The sequence below is a fragment of the Colius striatus genome, chromosome 12, assembly GCF_028858725.1.
Source record: "Colius striatus isolate bColStr4 chromosome 12, bColStr4.1.hap1, whole genome shotgun sequence".
NCBI classification, from domain to species: domain Eukaryota; kingdom Metazoa; phylum Chordata; class Aves; order Coliiformes; family Coliidae; genus Colius; species Colius striatus.
Genome location: NC_084770.1, coordinates 18,879,279 through 18,896,900, shown reverse-complemented (window position 1 = coordinate 18,896,900; position 17,622 = coordinate 18,879,279). Strand labels below are relative to the sequence as shown.

General features: G+C 49.4%; 1 protein-coding gene across 4 annotated transcripts in view; it reads right to left on the bottom strand.

Moving 5' to 3' along the window:
• The window catches only part of TNIK (TRAF2 and NCK interacting kinase), a 148,881-nt gene that overhangs the window by 8,252 nt on the left and 123,007 nt on the right, over nt 1-17,622 (bottom strand). For 3 of the 4 annotated variants that reach the window (XM_062006059.1, XM_062006062.1, XM_062006060.1), the window contains 9 exons: nt 17,037-17,143; nt 14,140-14,303; nt 12,859-12,956; nt 8,330-8,514; nt 7,039-7,165; nt 5,201-5,365; nt 1,665-1,779; nt 912-1,082; nt 542-685 (listed from right to left, as the gene is read on the bottom strand). In XM_062006059.1, coding sequence (XP_061862043.1) covers nt 542-685; nt 912-1,082; nt 1,665-1,779; nt 5,201-5,365; nt 7,039-7,165; nt 8,330-8,514; nt 12,859-12,956; nt 14,140-14,303; nt 17,037-17,143 — 1,276 coding nt within the window. The remainder of the gene's footprint in view (nt 1-541; nt 686-911; nt 1,083-1,664; nt 1,780-5,200; nt 5,366-7,038; nt 7,166-8,329; nt 8,515-12,858; nt 12,957-14,139; nt 14,304-17,036; nt 17,144-17,622) is intronic. The other variant, XM_062006061.1, reaches the window with a different exon arrangement.

The following is a 17,622-nucleotide window of genomic DNA, read 5'->3' as shown; positions in this document are numbered from 1 at the left end:
CAAGCCAGGGGCTTCCACAAGTGCCCAGGGCATGTTCTCAGCACCATCCTGGGGGCAAGTGCTCCCTGGGGAGTGCTACCTGCCCTTCGTCTTCCAGCTGTACTACATTGAACATGAGGAGAAACTTCTTTGGTGTTGAGGTGAGGGAGCGCTGGCCCAGGCTGCCCAGGGAAGGTGTGGAGGCCCCTTCTCGGGAGGTTTCCAAACCCACCTGGACATGTTCCTGTGCCCTGTGATCGAGGGGAAGCTGCTTTAGCAGGGGGTTGGGCTGGAGAAGCTCTGCAGGGCCCTTCTAGCCACCACCATTCTGGGATTCTATGATTCCTTGCTCAAGGAGGATGGAGTGCTGCAGATGAAGCACTGCCAGCAGGCAATGGGTACAAACGGCTCTTGGGAGGTATTCTTGCAGATCTAATGCCTCTGATTCTGGCATAAACCATCTCCAGCTCCCCTGAGAGCTCCCCTCTGACACCAGTGGGCAAGTTCTGTCTGAGCTGGAACTAGCTGTGTGAGAAGGCGAATGAGAGCACAAGAGGGTTACCTGATATTGTCACGAGGACATTGAGGCCCTCGAGCACGTCCATCTGTTGAAATCGCCGTCTGTTGATGAGGTTGTAGACCTTGCCCTGCCCGCTCCGATCCAGCAGCATCAGGCCATTCTCAGTGCCCACCAGCAGGTTCACACCTGGAGAGGAGACAAGCAGCAATGGGCGGCGGGAACCACGGCTGCTCCCAAGGCCCACACACGGCCCCAGCTCGTCTGTGCAGCCGCGGCGAGACTGCTGACCCCGCCTGAGGCTCAGGGACCTAAGGCGGGCCCGTGCCCACAGTGCCCACTCCCACTGGGGACAGAGGCCTCGATGGAGAGGGGCTCGGGCTGAGGGCTGTTCCCCGGCCCGCGCAGGCCTCACCCCACAGGGCAGCGCACAGGATCTCCGAGTTGAAGCGCTTCTTGTATTTGCGGATCTCCGGCGTGTCGCTGTGGGGACGGATGTTGGTGGGGTTGACGTTCACCACCGAGATCTTCCGGGCCTCGTTCAGCTTGGCCTGCTCCTGCCTGAGCAGCTCGCTGGTGAACAGGGCTTGTAAAGAAACACAACGAGACAGCGAGGGGTGACGGGTTAACTCTTCTGGCACCTCTTTTTGGGGGCAGAAAGACAATACTTGGTTTAATTCCCGATGGGACAGAGTCAGCACTATGGTACAAGCTACTAGTCTGGAGAGGGATCATCAGGATTCTCTCAGGGGTTGGAACCAACACCAAATCCATGAGCAGATGACGTTCCCAGACCTCCAGCCCTGCCTCTGGAGCTGCCCAGCACCCTTTGCTGCCTGCCTGCCCACATCTGGCCACCCTCAATGGCTTCAGAGCGACTATCAGCTTTTTGGAGCCATCACCACCTCTCAGTTCTGCCAGAACACTTCTCCCAGCTGCCCAGGCAGACCAGTGGGTGGATTTCTGCTGCTCCCTGCTTCCACTCAGACCTTTCTGACGGCATATTGCTGCTGGGGGAAAAGCAGCTGGATGGAAATTTGAGAGGACAAGGACGCAGACATGAGCAAAGTTTGGCTAAGTGAAATGTGAAAGAGGATCAGTGAGGTTATTCAGGCTCCAGGGCTTCCATGAGGCTGTCTCCCCTCAAACTGACCACATTGCCTCCTACCAGTAGCAGATGATTCTTCATCCTCATCTTCATCTTCATCAGTAGGTGAGGTCTGATACACTCTGGTGTCCACAAAGGGGGTGAAAGTGGCTTTGGTGCTACTTCCCATGCCATACTGGAAAATAAACAGCAAAGACAGAGCTCAGAGCACAGAAATAACAACAATTTGGTGTATGTGTGTACATGTCAAGACTTTCTAATTAGCAGACACAGTGCCTGTCCCTGTGGCGCCCTTTTGGAGCTCTCTATGACTTCTGCTTTTCCTCCCCGATAACTAACCAGGAAAAATCACTCAATTAAGATTTGTGGGTGTCCAAAGCCATAGAAAACGAGGGGAGGACAGCCCAGCTCTGCTGTCTTCTCACAGGCAGAAGCACAGTGCAGCCATGAGACCAGTTAGCAGAAGGGCCAAAGGCAAAAGCCAATGCAGGTAAAACCCAACTTGTCTGCATGTAACATACTGCCTTAAAACTCCCCTCTGGGGATGCCAGGGAGGAAAGAGATTGCCTTTCTCACTCTCCCATCATGCAGCTGAGGTCGGCAGGGTGGCACTGAGAGCCCTGGAAAGCCCTGGCATGGGGCAGCACACAGGGACCAGTGACCAGAGTTACTCAGAGAGCTGGAAAAGGACTAATGCTTTCCTTCTGCCAAGGCCGAACACCGGCTAGCACAGTTTGAGCACAAGTTTTATTTCAAGAAGTTATGGAAATCTAGTTCAATACCTGTAAAGCTCAGGCAGGAGTTACAGCCATAATACTGCTCTGCTTTTACCACCTGATATGTGGGGATTTGCTGGGCCAAGCCTAAAATATTGTTGCCCCATGGAAAACAGGAAAAGCCAGCTCTCTGGGAAAACACCTGTGTGTCCTGGGCTGTTACTGCCAGTTCTCACATCTATCGCTGAGGCAGAGCCCAGCAATGCCCCTCAGTACTGGCTGCTCCAGAGGGAGGATTTGAGGTGCTGGAGGTGGGGAAGGCTTGGGGTGAGCTGTGCAGAGCTTTTGGGAGAGCTTTTGAACAGAGGCTGTTTGAAAATGGCCAGCAGGAGATGGCACCCCTGCTATTGCTCCTTCCTCCCCAGAGTCTGGTCTCAGTATGTCTCATGGGGAAGACACAAATGGGGTTGCCTCAGTTTCAATGGTGTTTTCAGTTGTTTACAGCATTTCAGGTGGGACTGCAGAAGGGGCTATTTCTAAGCTAACAAAACTTAACCTGAAGATGTTGCAGGGAATTTCAGAGCCAATACTTTGCCAAGGGAAACCGGGGAAGAACAAACTGTAACATCACATTGCTTTCTTTGTCAAGCCGTTGCTTTGTTAAGGCAGAAAACGAGGCTAAGACCTTCTCCCAAACAAAAGAAAGTCTTTGCCCTGGGAGTCAAAGTGATGTGATTTTCCCTCCTCGTTAAGCAGCTTATTTTTCCTGCTCCAGTAAAACCCAGAGTGTGCTTTCTGCATGAGTTCTGTTAAGAGCCGTGACAGCAGCAAAGACCCAGTTTCTTTGCAGCAGTACCGCTCACGTTTTCCTTCCTTGGGACATTTTCCTTCCCTGAAATAAACCAACCTTCCTCAGCTTTCATGTCACCAAGTCACCACATTCCAGGCTGCTCCCCATACCCAACACCACCACTGCAGCCCCTGTGCTGGCAACTGGCCATGCCCCGGGGAGGTGGGGACATGGGGACCATCACTGTCTGGAACATCCATACCAAAGCTGGGCTGGGCTCATACCTGTCCTCCAGCAAGCCACAAAGAGATTTAGGAGCAAAATCCACTGGATGTGGACTTGCCAAGCATTTCAGGGCTGGCATCCATGAGTGAGGCAGCGACCATGCCCTGTGCCTGCCAAAACCACCGTGCAGCCTGCTTCACAGCCCACTTCCCTCCCTCTCTATTCCCCTGAGAGCCCACCTGTTTCCATAGAAACAGGACAGTCTTCCAAAAAGTAGACAGTAACAGAGCCTCAGGGAAGGAGTTAACAGCCTGCAGCAGGGATGGCTGCAGGAACAGACACCACACAGCCATACTGGGGCACGCACGTAAGATACTTTGTGCTCCTTCATATCCAAGAAATACACTTTTTCTCTCCCCCTGTGCTGGATGTCTTTTCCCTAAAACACAACAATCTAAAAAAGAGAAAGAGTCACTATTTACAAGGGTGCTTTTCCAGCTGAGAGCCAGGTGCCTTCTGACAAACTAATTACAAAGAAACCCCTCCTTCTGATGCACTGAGCACTTCTTTGCTCAGATTCAGCTGTCCTCCTGAGAAGCTGGCATTGGAACAACTTCCAAAGTCTGTTACTTAAACATTACAACCTTATCTTCCTCCAGGTCCCTCCCCAGTGGCTTCCTGAGACAGCAACGAGCTGCAGGGTGAGGTTGTGCTTGCTCATAGCACCATGAGTCACCTGGAAGCTGGTGAATTAAATCCCCAAGTCTCCACTTACACCCACTCCCGGCTCAGTCAGCCTTAAAAAGGCAGATTTAGAAACAGAAAAGATCCTCTTGGTTGGTGTTCTGGAAATGAAGGTATTTAACCCCAATCCTTGCGTTTGGGCAGTCCCAGGATGACTGGGGAAGGTGTTACTTTCAGGATGAACTCTCTCATCACTGCTTTGAAAGGCAATGAGGAAAGGGAGAAAAAACCATGGGGTCAAGTCATGCACCAACTGTTCTTATGGTTTATCAATGCCCGATTCCAAGCAAGGTTTGTTTTTTATACTGCTAGTAAAAGTGCACTGTAAAATGAGTGCATGGTTTTTATGAAAGGGAATACAGTGACAGGGCTTTGGATGCACAACCCACAAAATGAAAAGAAAGAGCAAATAAATGAAATAGCTTATTTAGCACCCAAAAGGTTGGTTTCTCATGGGAAGAGAGAGAACTGTGCCTGGTTCCCACAGACGGTGACCGTAGGCAGGACACACCAGTTCCTTTTGTCTTGTGTGTCACATCTTGTACCTTCTAAGACTTTTCATATCTTATCCAATGTTAATGTTCAATCCTGTCTCTGTAGAACAGCTGCCAGGGAGAAATAACTCTGCCACAACAGGTAACATGCAATTTTCAAGGTGTGCAAGATTGTTTCTAGTCCAAAGAACTATCCAGAATTCTGTTGGCTTTGTTTTTTGCGGACCCTTTGAGTCACATCGAGTATCAGACTGCACAGGTGGAAGCTGGGCTCAGCTGAAGTTAATGGCACCACTGTCTCTCATAACTTCTTTTGCATTTCCAAGTGTCAAAAACACCTGGGCTTTTATATCAGTTGGTAGCATTCAAGTTATCACCATGAAAACCTCCCCAGCTCCTGGGCTTGAGAGGGAGCCTAACACACGTCTCCCATCAGCCACGTAGCAATAACCCATCAGACTGCCTCGTATTTCCCACTACACTCACCCCATGGACCAGAATCAGAGAGAGAAAAGAGCGAAGAAAGGCAAGGAGGAAAGCAAGAAAGCCCCCTTTATGGGGCAGAGATGTTAATACACGTTTAGAGCAGTGCAGGAGAAAGAGAAGTCCCTCCCCACCCCCACCTACTTCAGGCACCGAGTCCATGTCCTGCGCATGCGTGGAGACTCGGCCCAGGGCCTCGGTCGGTGTGCCCGCAGGCGAGTGGCTCTGCTGCACCAGGTCAGGGAGATTGATGTGACCTGCAAAGCCATTGCTGGCTGCGTGGCCAGAACGCTTTTTTTCACCAGAGGTCTGCAGAGACACAAGGCATGAGGAAGAAAGAGAAAGGGGGAGGGGGGAGAGGGGAAGAGAAAAAGAAGAAGAAAAAAACCAAACCAAACCAAACCAACCAACCCCAAGTCACTGGATGTCCCCCAGTTCCTAGAGCAAGAGCAAGAGAAGGACCCTCTCTGTTTCCCTCCCCATGCAATCTGCAAGCAGCAAACCAACCCCCCACCCCAGGAGAAATCAAGACAGGATTAACTACAAAGTGAATACGGAGTAATTAGCCACGTTACAGCGAGAGAGAAGCCTGATCACCATCGTTTTGAGAGGAGGAAGGTGGGGCAGATTCTGCTCTTGCCACCATGGCTGCACACCCCATGGCCAGCTCTCCTCCCACACGGCCCCAGCAGAATCTGGCCCCTCTGCAGAGCTCCAGCAGCGAGTGGCCTGACTGCAAATGCCAGCACAGCCCCGGCGCATGTTTCTGTGACCCAAAGCAGCAGTGAACAGCGGCAGAACCCCGACTGGCATCTCGCTCTGCTCTGCCTGGGCACAAAGCTCCCAGGGTTCTCCTCCCTCTCCATCCCCACTTCATGCAAGGCAGGTCTCTTCTTTCCCAGCTTACTGCTTTGAGATTTTTGCCATTTTCATGAACCCCACCTAACCAGAGCACATCCACAAGACTGTTACAGACCCACCCATTCACTGGGATCAGTGGAAAACCTCCTGTGAAAAGGCTCACCAAGATTTGGACCATACTTGATAACATTTACATTTTGACCATTCGCTCCCAGCAATAAGCCCTTTCCTCAAAGCCCACTGGCCTCAGGAAGTCCGTCCTCTGACAGCAGGGGGCAAACAGGCAGCACCCAGCATGAAGCTGCAGTTTGGCTTTCTTATCACGCTCCCTCCTCCCAAAGGGGTTTGTTTTGCCCATGGCTTTGAGACCCTTCTGCATCACTGGTTTTCTCACAAGGCCTCGCTGGCATGGCATGTGTTTTACAGTTGTGATGCTCACCACTGAGCTCACTTCAGAAATGGCTGTCTGTTGCAGCAGTGACTTGTCCTCCCTCATTTGTTTTTCCCTTCATTTGTGACTATTTATATAAATGGAATTTAAAACGCTGCTCAGGTCGGGTTTGCATTTGATCTGAACACTCCTCCTTGATGACTGCCAAGTCCAAACTCCCCTCCCTCCTCCTCTTCCATCCACCTCCTTCATAGCCAGCAGGAGAGTGACTCCCCTGTTGTACTAACTGTCCTTTCACCAGGAGACCTGCTACCCATCTGCATTTCCAGCAGCATTGCCAGCACATTCGAGCAACCAGGAAACTGAGCAACACGGGGGAGATCTTCCCCAGCACATCCACCGTGCCTCCCTCCCTCTGGCATCAGCATCGCTCCCCTGTGCCTCACCTCCGCACCGCAGGGCTGGGGCTCACATCCCCACTGTCCCCCACAGCTGCCTCCCCCTGTGCCCTGGCATTACTATTCACTGCTGTTTGTAGTTCTGAGAAACATTTGCACTTGTCACATTTGCCTGTCCACATTTGAGTGTAAATTGTATGAGGGAGAGCGCTAACAAGCACAATTTAACTCAGTCATTTTGTGTTCCGGACACACAGCACTGTTAGCTTTTGTGCTTACATGGGCAAAACCTCCTGAAGATGCTCCATGGAAATGTTTGTTTTACAACTTACCTCCCTCACCATTAAAGTCCCTTCCCTTGAAATATTGCTAAACGTATCTGCATGGGAAGTCTCCATCCCGTGGGTTGTCACCATTCCCAGGTTGTACGGCTCGTTGTTGCCAGGAATTCCTGTTGGGCTGAGGGCAGAATGGAAAAGCACGGATGAGAAACATTTCCTTTGCTAAGCTGGATGAAAAAAAATCTTCTAACAACAGTGTTACTTCAAAAAGGGTATCTCACAGGAATTAAAATGAGGAAACACATCCATTTAAATGTGTGGGGAAATTATTTATGTTGCCAGAGATATAGGAGCAGGCTCAGGCTGATACACTGAAGGGCCTTTCTCATCCCAAGGTGCCCTGAGAGCACTAAGAAATTGCATTTATGCCATTTTTTTCTACTTTTTTTTTAAAGAATATAATTCACTCCCTTTATCCCCTATCCCGAGCCCTGAAAAGGGAACAGTGCCTCAGAGCATCTGCTGCCAAAAGAGAGGGGCTGAGGTTTGGAGCAGGTGCAGGCACGAGTGTGAGTTGTGTCCTGCAGCTCTCTCCTGTTTTCCAGGTGAAGATGTAGCCCTGAGCCATGACTTTATTTCTGTCAGCACTGTGCAAACCTCTTGTCAACACCCAGAGGCTCAGGAGGGAGCTGAGCAGTGTGAAAAGCCTGCATTCATCATGAGAGATACTGGTTCAAGCGAGATGTGAGCACTGGAGACCCAAAGGTGGGACTGGCTCAATGATGGATCCTTGCCTGCATCTTATCAAAGGGACAACAGGACAGGCATCTCCAAGGCACCCCAAACAGCAGTGTGCCAGACTGCTGTGGCACCTTTCATGTGAGGAGCTCATACCTTCCTACCATTAGCTTTTCAACATGACCACAGGATGGGAAAACAATACAATTATTCTAGTTGTAGAAATAAGAAAGCAGTGACTTCAGCACAGCTCCACTTGGGGCAAGAGCAGGCAGAGCCTTAAGATGTCAACACTGTGGCCAGGACCCCAGGTGTGGATGAGGTTGGGTGCATTGAGTCTGGCCAAAACCCTGCCTGGCTCATGAGCAGGCACAGGTCCCTCAGCTTGGAATCCAAGTTCACTGAACACACGGTAGAAATCATTCATGTTTCATCATTAAGCGCCTCTAGTTTGGACCAGAAGAAAGATTCATCAGAGTAAAGTATCCCTTGCAACACCATTCCCAGTGCCAGCCACCAAACACCGGGGTGCTGTGGGCACATCCTCTGCTCCTCCAGCCCCAGACACACTGGGTTTTCCCCCAACAAAGGAAGCATTTCTTACATGAGCCGTGGGATGTCACTGACGGGCACAGTCCCATCGTGTGTCTCGTTCTCCCCGTCCTCCTCCTCCTCCTCACTGCTCTCTGACTCCTCGCTGGAGGAGGAATAGTCTGTCACTTTCTTCAGAGGACGGTTGGTTTCCTCGATGCGCAGCTCCCTCAACTCTTTGGCTAAGGCCGTCAGATCCTAAAGGGGATGAGGGCAAGAAAACAAGAAGGCGATGGCTATGACATTTTAAAGTGAGGAGAATGCCACGTACACGTCTCCAAAAGCCAATGCTAACAGCACGAGCAACGAGAAATAGCTTTACGGAGTCGTTACAAACATGAGACAAACGTAAGACAATGTTTGTAGCATGTAGCATTTATTAAACAAAACAAAACTGATTTACGCTTACTGCAAGAAATCAATAGCCAACCTCTTCTTTGTCTGTTTGGAACGTGTATGTGCATATATATACACACACTTATATGTATATACACGACAAAATTGTACTTGTTGGAAAAGGTGAAGTTCAGTCACCATCATAGTAAACTGGAAAACGACATCGTTTCAAAGATTGGCTTGGAGAATTTCTCCTGCAGGGTTCCCCCGTCTTTCAGACTTCCCAAAGAGACCCCGTAATTGTATTTATTCTGTAATAAATGCATGTGGGAAGGAAGCAATGCCAGCATCTCCCATGGGCGTGGTGCAATCCCCCCCGTCAAGAGCTGCTTCCGTGGCGAGTCTGCTGCTGAGAGGTGGTGAGGAGCACGAGGAGAAGCGCCCAGCTCAGCCAGACTTTGGAGTCACAGCTCTGAGTCAGCCACATGATCCAAATGAAAAAAAAAACCCAACCAACCAAAACAACAACAACAAAAGAAATATCCCTCAGTGGGACCCTCTAAGCACTTTATGTGAAATGTGGCAGCCTACAAGCTAAGGGCAAAAGAAAGAAAAACCAAAAGCCTTGAAACAAGACAAAAAAAGAGATAGGAGCAGGCCCAAAGCCCAGTAAGAATTTTTCAGTTTACCATGACTTTGATGAGGTCTCAGACCCGACAGTCATATCAAATAGACACTGCTATTTCAAAACAAGAAACATGGCAGGCACCGTGTAGAAAAGAGACTTTTTGTTATCTTACATGCTTTTATAGCAATGCAGGGGGAAGCAGTAGGGCAGAAAAGCATGAGAGCTCGAATTAGAATGGGTTAAAGAACTCTGTTGCACAAGACATGCACATGACGAACAAAGCAATCGCAATTGTCAGTCTTACCATTTCTCCCTACATTAGTGACCGAGGTAGGCATCAGTGCATTCGGTCAGAGATAAAGGATTAGGGAGAAAGAAACTCATTGAAAAAGACTAAATTCCACAATTGTCTTACGGCCATACTCTCATTCACTGCATTTCCAGTTTACCGTTCCAGCAGGGCCACTACAGCAATATTAATTAGGGAACCTCTTAACACCAACGTGAAGGAAAGGATGGAAAACCTCTATGGCTCAGATGCAGCAAACCCAGTTCATGGTTTCAATCGTGAAGCAGGAATATTTTGCAAGTACTTTGGTTATTGCTGACCCACACCTCCCAGCGGGCTCCCAACGCTCCACAGCCACACATTCTGCTCCCAGCTCTGCCCTGCCCAGCCTCTGACAGAGAGGAGAGACTCCCACAGACATCAGAGAGCTTTGCATCAGATCCATAAATATCAGCAGACCAAAAAAGCTCCTTGACATTTTTTTGGGGGGGTTAATCCCTGCCTTACAGTGGGTACTTGTGTATTACATACCCCCTCCCAAAGCATCCTGTACCTTTAAAGAGAGGCTCTGTACCATTGTTAAAGAGAGACTGTGGTATTTCAAGAGTTTCTTTCCAATGTCCATATGTTTGGGACTGAAATGCAATCAAATCCACAGCCACAATAACTTATTACGTTAATTAGAGCTGCAGCAGCTTCTATGATTGTTTCTTTTCCTAAACAACAATCCATGACAATTTCAACAGCTTAAAGGATGCCTTCCATTTAGGGTATAAAACCTGCCCTGGGGTTTAAGGATTAGAGTCTTCTCCACTTTGAAAGGGACTTTAGGACTGCATTAAGAACCTCTTGAAATTGCAGCTGGACTTCCTGCAGTGCGGGATTAACTAGGACTGAACCCTTCCCTATCACAGCCAGGGACCACTTCTCTTTTGCACCTTCCATTTTTATCATGCTTCAGGGCACCCTGTCAGCTGCCTTTGGCCATTGTTAGAAAATTGCCAACTATTCCTAAGATGAACTTAATTAGTTTTTAACAAGTGATTTGGAAGCTATAACAGGAACAATACTCCCCAACAATATCATCAGATAACTCCTATTTCCTAGTTAAAGCTTTGCCTCGGGATGGTTAATTCTTTGATGCTATCATTTTCCTCCAAGCAATGAGCACTTTGTAGGATTAAAGGGCTTCTCTGTGTTGCTGTTGGACTGAAAACAATCTGACAACTAGAAAGTCCTCTGTAGTTCCCTGTAGTGTGTGTGAAATGCTGTTACTGAGGGTGACATAATATGTAAGTTAGCAGTATCACTGCTCTTTAATTACTTTAAATTACAAGGACTTCTTCAGATCTAATATTTGCTGGAATCAAGTCAGATTGGTTTCCAAAACCCGCCCAGCTCACTGAACTCGAATCCAGCACGCAGGACACTGAGTTAGGTGCTTTTTTTCTTTACAAAGCACCTCATTTAACAAAACGCATTGCTTGTGTGTTATTGAACAAGTTAACTAACCAGTACATCTCCCTTCTTCCCTATCTTCTGCTTTTAGAGGAAAGAGGCTGCTGACACCAGTGCTTTCCATCACAGCTCTGCGGTTCCTGGCATCGGCAGTGAAGTTAAACGCTACACCAGGAATGTCTGCTCTTTTCCTACAGACAGTTCAACATTCACCACAGTCAGATGCACTCACAATTAAGTTTTATCACGTGGTGAAAAAGGTATAATTCAGGACTCTTGTATATTTTTAAGACTAGCATTCACAGAGCCACAGAATGGTGGGGGGTTGAAAGGGCCCTGCAGAGCTCATCCAGCCCAACTCCCTGCTAAAGCAGGTTCCCCTCAGTCAGGGGGCACAGGAATGCATCCAGGCAGGTCTGGAAACTTCCAGAGAGGAGACTCTGCACCCTCCCTGGGCAGCCTGTGCCAAGGCTCCCTCAGCCTCACAGCAAAGAGATTTCTCCTCTCACATTTTCCAGTGGAACTCCCTGTGTTTCAGACTGTGTCCATAAAAACTGCACCGCTCACCAACATCCCTGACAGAGGTGCTGACCCTGGTTTTACAGCTCCTGGTATGCTCCATGAGAATGGATTCCCCACTGTATTCCACTGCTCTGTTTTGCTTTATTTGCCAAGCATCTCCGTTGGAACTAGGCTCGAGATGCATCTCAAACGGCACTCGATGGCCTCGCTGAACTCAGCGGGCGGCCTGGGGGCTGCGGCTGAGAGCAGGATGTGGCGAGCAGTGCCGGCTGCTGCGGCACCTCAGCTGGCAGAGCAAACCTCTGCTCTCCGTTCTCAGACACCAGACAGCGGCAGCACCATTTGCTCCATTGCCTGAACGCTGGGGCTGCTTCTTGCCACGGCCTCCCATGCAAGTGGAGGGCAGCCCGCGGTTAGCAGCACGCGTCGGCACCTCCGCTCCCCTCCCTGCTCCGCAAGGCTCGGTCTCCTCTCTGCCCCAAGGCTGCAGCGACACCTTTTTTCAATGTCAGCAACAGGAAAACCCGTCTCGATATTAAGCGCTAACTAGTTAACCTTGCATAGGCATGACCCACTGAGAAAAGATATCACTAACCTCATCTATAGCTTTCTTATAGCTCTGTGGGTAAAGGAAGAATAATCAGCATCAGAGGAAACAGATCAGGACAGGAAAAAGCCAGAGGAAGGGCAAGCAGGTTAGAAATAAAATTAGAATTGTTAGCTCAACGCTGTGGAGTGTAGAGAAAAAAACACAACATCAACAAAACATTAATCATACACATTGAAAGAGAGAAGCACTGGAAATTCATTTCGTTATCAGGCCGACTCTGCAGCTTTAAAATACAAATATCAACAGCATCAAACTAGAAGGAAACACTTCGGGTGAGATTTTGCTTAGAATACTAGGAGGGGAGGGTAGAGAGCCCACGCCCAGGTGTGGCTGTAAGCTGTGAAGGCTGGCGGGGGCTGGCCCCTCCGCCAGCTGCCGCGGGGGCACATGCACCACGGAACACAAGAATGTGCCATCGGCATCCCAAGCTAGCAAAGCCCTTAAGCGTCTGCTTCAAGTCGAAATGCAGGCTTAAGTGCTTTCCCCTAGACTTGGGCTCCTGAGAAAAACTCATGCACTGTCTTTAAGCATTCAAATCTGCCCCTGGCTCTGGCCGTACCGCTGCTTTCCAGCCTCTCCCCTGGAGCAGCAACAGTACTAGCCTCTTTCTGGGGGTCCCCGCGGTTGTGCTACTGCCCTAAAGGGAAATGTGGCCAGGCTGGCTGGCAACATTCCCACTGGAAGGGATCTGAGACTCACAGCGGGTCGGCTCGGTCGCGTCACATCCCTGTTGTCCTCCTGCTTTACCTTGGCGGGCTCGTGGGTGAGCACGGGGGACCCTTCAGGCTTGGCATTCCCTGGGCGAAAGGCAAACGGAGAGAGGGGGGGTTAAACGCTGCCACAAGCCACCACCCAATCCTGTCCCAGGTGCTGCAGCAGTATTTGGCCTCTGCTGTCTCAAAAAACTCCCACTCCCCTCTGCTTGACTGTCACTGCAACAAGTCTCCATCAATACAGCCATAATCCAGCCCAGCCTCCACCAGCAGCCCTCTCACGGTGTCACTGCCCTTCTTCTACTAAAGAAGCAAATTCACTTTGCAAAAAGCACAGGGCATGTGACAAATGAAAACGCTCTGCAGCATCTGACATTGCCAGGGCATTATTTGTCACAGGATTCCTCATTAGTAAAAACAAAAGCAAACCAAAAAGGACAATTGGTGATAAACTGCTTTTATAAACTGCCTAGAGGAGCGATGACTTCAACAAGAGACACGTCATCTTACGGCCAAGGCATAAGAAACTCAGAGCATGGAGGCAGCGTTTGTTTTAATGTGCTTCAGCCCTGGGGATTTATCCTGCAGGGCTAGGCCAGAAATCATAGAATCACAGAATGGTAGGGGTTGGAAATGCAGATGTATGGGTTCTATCTGCTTTAGCAACTCCTAATGCGACTAAACAGGGCAACGGGAAATCTTTAACAGTGTCTCTAAGATGAGAGGAAATGATTTGGCTGGGAACATAAAGCCAGTGTCAGCATGGCTGCCTGGAGGAAGCATTTTAGAGAAAGCCTCTTCCAGGCTCACTCACCCCTCTGCTCCCAGCCCAGGCTTTGGACAAAGATGGAGCTTCAAAAAAACCATAAATGATATACCCACCAATAGTGAAACACACTGCCCAAGAAACTACCAGAGAAGTGAGCTTGGGCTGGTGAAGATGACAAGCACATCGTTGTGGTTTTTTGCTGATCCCAAAGCACAACCCCCACCTCCTTCTGTACAAGCTGCTTGGCACTGTGCTGCCAGTGCAGGAGCAGCACGTGCTGCCCTGGGCACCCTGCACCAGCACCCAGGCAGCAGTGGCAGCTCTTTGCAGTTCGCAAGGAGGCCAGCTGGTCCCAGAGACACATGACAAGTGATGAACCCTTCCACTTTGGAACTGTTTGAAAAGCACACACCAGCTCCCAGCCCCCTGCCCTTCCTGTTTATCCAGTGGGTCTCAGGAAGAGCAGCCGGTGCTCAGGGATGTGTCCCAGGCCCTCACCTCTGACTCTGTTGCGCTCACTGGAGCCAGCCTGGGAGCCAGGCTGGGAGCCACCCTGGGAGCTGGGCTGGGAGCTGGGAGTGCTGGAGCTGGAGGAGCTGCCGCTGCTGGTCCTCTGCAGCGGGCTCTCCACGATGGGCTCCGTCCTCCTCAGGTCCGGATTACTGTGGGAGCACAAAACAGAGGGGCACCATCAGCTGCTGTCACACGTGTCTCCAGGGCTTCAGATCCTTCCCACACTGATAGGGACAGCTGCAAAAGTGAGCTGAGACCTCCCTGGCTGTAGAAGACAAGTCAGAGTTGAGTCCTATGGAGCCTATAAGCCCCAAATGTAAAATTAGGTACTAAACATCTTCACAGAGGTGAACTACAACCGTGACAAAAAATTGCCTAGAGATGTTATCTACTCCTATTTTGCCAAATTCAGCAAAAAGTAGAAGACTCTTTACTCCAAAATCCCTTTCAGCCTGTAGGTTTGCAATGCTGGACTTCCCTAATTAACCACCAATATTCACCACAAAAGCAGGGAATTTGCAAATCACTGTTAGACAGGGAATAAATGTTCAAGTGAAGAAAGGATCTCAAGCTTGCAACAAGGCTGCAGATCACTTCTGCTACTTACTCATACTTTCCAAGTTTCATGGCTTCACTTCAAACTTGCATCAGACACTCACTTTTCTTCCTTGATTTCTCTCACCCTTGTGAACACACATAAATCTAGAGTAAAAAGTGTCCTTGATACACAAAGAGTGACTAACATCTCTCTGGGTGTCTGATGCCATTAGGAAATTAATTCTTACTTGGCACTGCCATGACATCAGATGATGTGCTGACGCAGAGCTACGCAGTTTGGTTTTATACAGCACAGTGATCTCATTAGTCAAAGTCCTGTTCCAAACACACACAAAAGCTTTCTCCATCAAGCCCAATTAGGACTCTGCGTAGGCAAAAATGATGCTGTAATGCCACAGGACACAATGCCAGTGCAATCAGTGGCTGTGCACATGAAGTGCAAGGTCTGTCAAGTGTGCAGGGCACGTCCTTTGGGCAATCACCACCACAGTGCAAATACTCATTGCAAATGGGGTGGTTGGCAGGACCCTTTGGATGCTGCCCAGTATGGATGTTGGATAAAATCCCTGCCTAGTCTTACCTGGTGTTCACACAGGTGAGTATTAAAACAATGACAGCAAGAACGTAACTTTCTGTGTGCCAGGAAATAGCCTCTTATTTGTCACAGCAGGGTGACAAATACATGAAAGCATACTCTAATATTTACATTTATGCATGGGAGGAACCAATAGGAGAAGTGGTTAAAAAGGAAAACTGGACAAATGCTACACTGCTGTGAGAGAAGTGAAACCATTTCGCTGATTACTTAGTCTAATGGACACGGTAGCATCCTAATTTCACCAAACTGAAGGCCTTCAGCTCATGTTGTACAGCTGACTTGTCCTTAGCTAAATTAATTCATGAGACTTATTTGACTAAAATAACACTAATTATTTACCAGTACCAACTGCGACCGGGACCAGGAAGCTGCAAGAAACTTGAACCCCAGACTTCCATGATCCTTTTTACTTCCAATACCATCACTTACTGGGACCACACAGTCCAATGTCTCTCTGCATTTTAAGCAGTCCTAACAGCTAATTAAAAGGAATAACATTTTCAAGAACTCAAATACTTCAGCCTGGAGCAATAAAGAAGAACCAACTATGATGTGAATGCTTTCTAATTATACAGTTCCTCCTGCTTCTGCTATTCCTGCCAGCTACTCTAACCTGCTGCCCACTCTCCTTGAGTTTGCTGATACCTGGCTGGGGCAGTGAGCTGGAAAGAAAGGTGTATGCTGGTGATAGCACACAGCTACAAACATCTCAGTGTTTGCTTTTTGACCTCACTCTGAAAGGACAAAGCAGGACGAAGAAACCAAGGAGCTCCATCACACAAGGCTACATGGAACATGTGTTTACCCTGAGATTTGCCTGTCTGAGGTCTACATCTGCCCACAATGCTCTGCAAAACAGAGGCAAGATCTCGTATGAGTAAGCCATGTTTCTACCATCCAGATCTGAGCACAGCCTGTCAGCTTCCCTGCTCATTTAAACATGCCCAGGGACAGACAGTCCTGACATGGCAGAGATGGGACCTATGCTGCAGCATCCCTCCTCAGGGTGCTACCCACGTGCCCAAGAGCTGGGGCTGGCTAAGCTAAAAGTCTTAGTCCTAGAAAGCCTAGGAAGAGAGGAATTTAATCCTTTACCTAGATCTAAGGAAGATCTCACCAAGCTGTATCAGAATGTCCCCCGGCACATTCCTCAGTTATTACCTGTGAAAAGCTGCTCTGATGCATAGGAAATGTATGGTATGTACCACTGATCTCTAACCACAGGCTTAGATGGATCCCCTTATGTGCAAGAGGTGACAATGGAAGTACACAATTCCACTAAAGGGAGTACCCAAATTCCTGTTTGGCCCCACAGCAGCAGATGCAGCAACAACCTCCAAACCCTGCAATGCCCAGGGAGCAAAGCCTCCAATCCCTGCAATGCCCAGGAATGCCTTCAGCCCAGGGAGCAAAGCCTCCAATCCCTGCAATGCCCAGGAATGCCTTCAGCCCAGGGAGCAAAGCCTCCAATCCCTGCAATGCCCAGGAATGCCTTCAGCCCAGGGAGCAAAGCCTCCAAACCCTGCAATGCCCAGGAATGTCTTCTGCCCAGGGCCTCCAGGGATCCAAGTGCTCATAGCCTTTGGTGTCAGTACAAAACAAAGGCAAAAGTTCATCCCAACAAGAGAAATGTGGCAAATCTTGTGTTGTAACCAGTCAGCAAAAGCAAGGCTAAGCCCCAGCCCAGGTTTGGGATGACTCCTGCCCATCCCCTGGGTGCCCATACCTTGCCCGAATGGGCTGGGAGCCCAGCCGGGGGCCCAGGGCGCTGCCGTTGCCCGGGGAGTTCTTCCTCGCCAGAGCAGGGGATATGGAAGTGGTTCGTTGAGGCACCTGCAAAAGAGTGGAGGCATTTGATGTCACCCAGGCTGCCCCAGCAGGGCAGGTGGCCATTCACACACCTGAGAGATGGCCTCTCAGTACTGCCTTAACACTTGGCTAGCAATTGATTTCCTGCTGAGAGACAGGCAATATTTACAGCAACTTTAAACCACAAAGCTCTGGGCTTTTAGAAGAAATTGCCTGAGTGTGAGACAGAAATGACCTGCAAGGTGTGGCCAGGGAGGAGCCCTGAGCAGCACACACAGCAGCCCCACTGCCATCAGACAGGGCACTGACCTTTTCAAAGATGAATGTGCACATACACACATCTATGTGTGTAATTTAAACCTAACAAACCCCAGAAAAGCATTTCTTTTAAAGAAAATTCACACTGAAGCGCATTTCAGCAGTCTTGGTGGCGTTTTTTAGCATGCCTAGATCTGATACAACTCACGCCAAGCAGGGAGAAGATCTGGATCAGTGGACAAAGG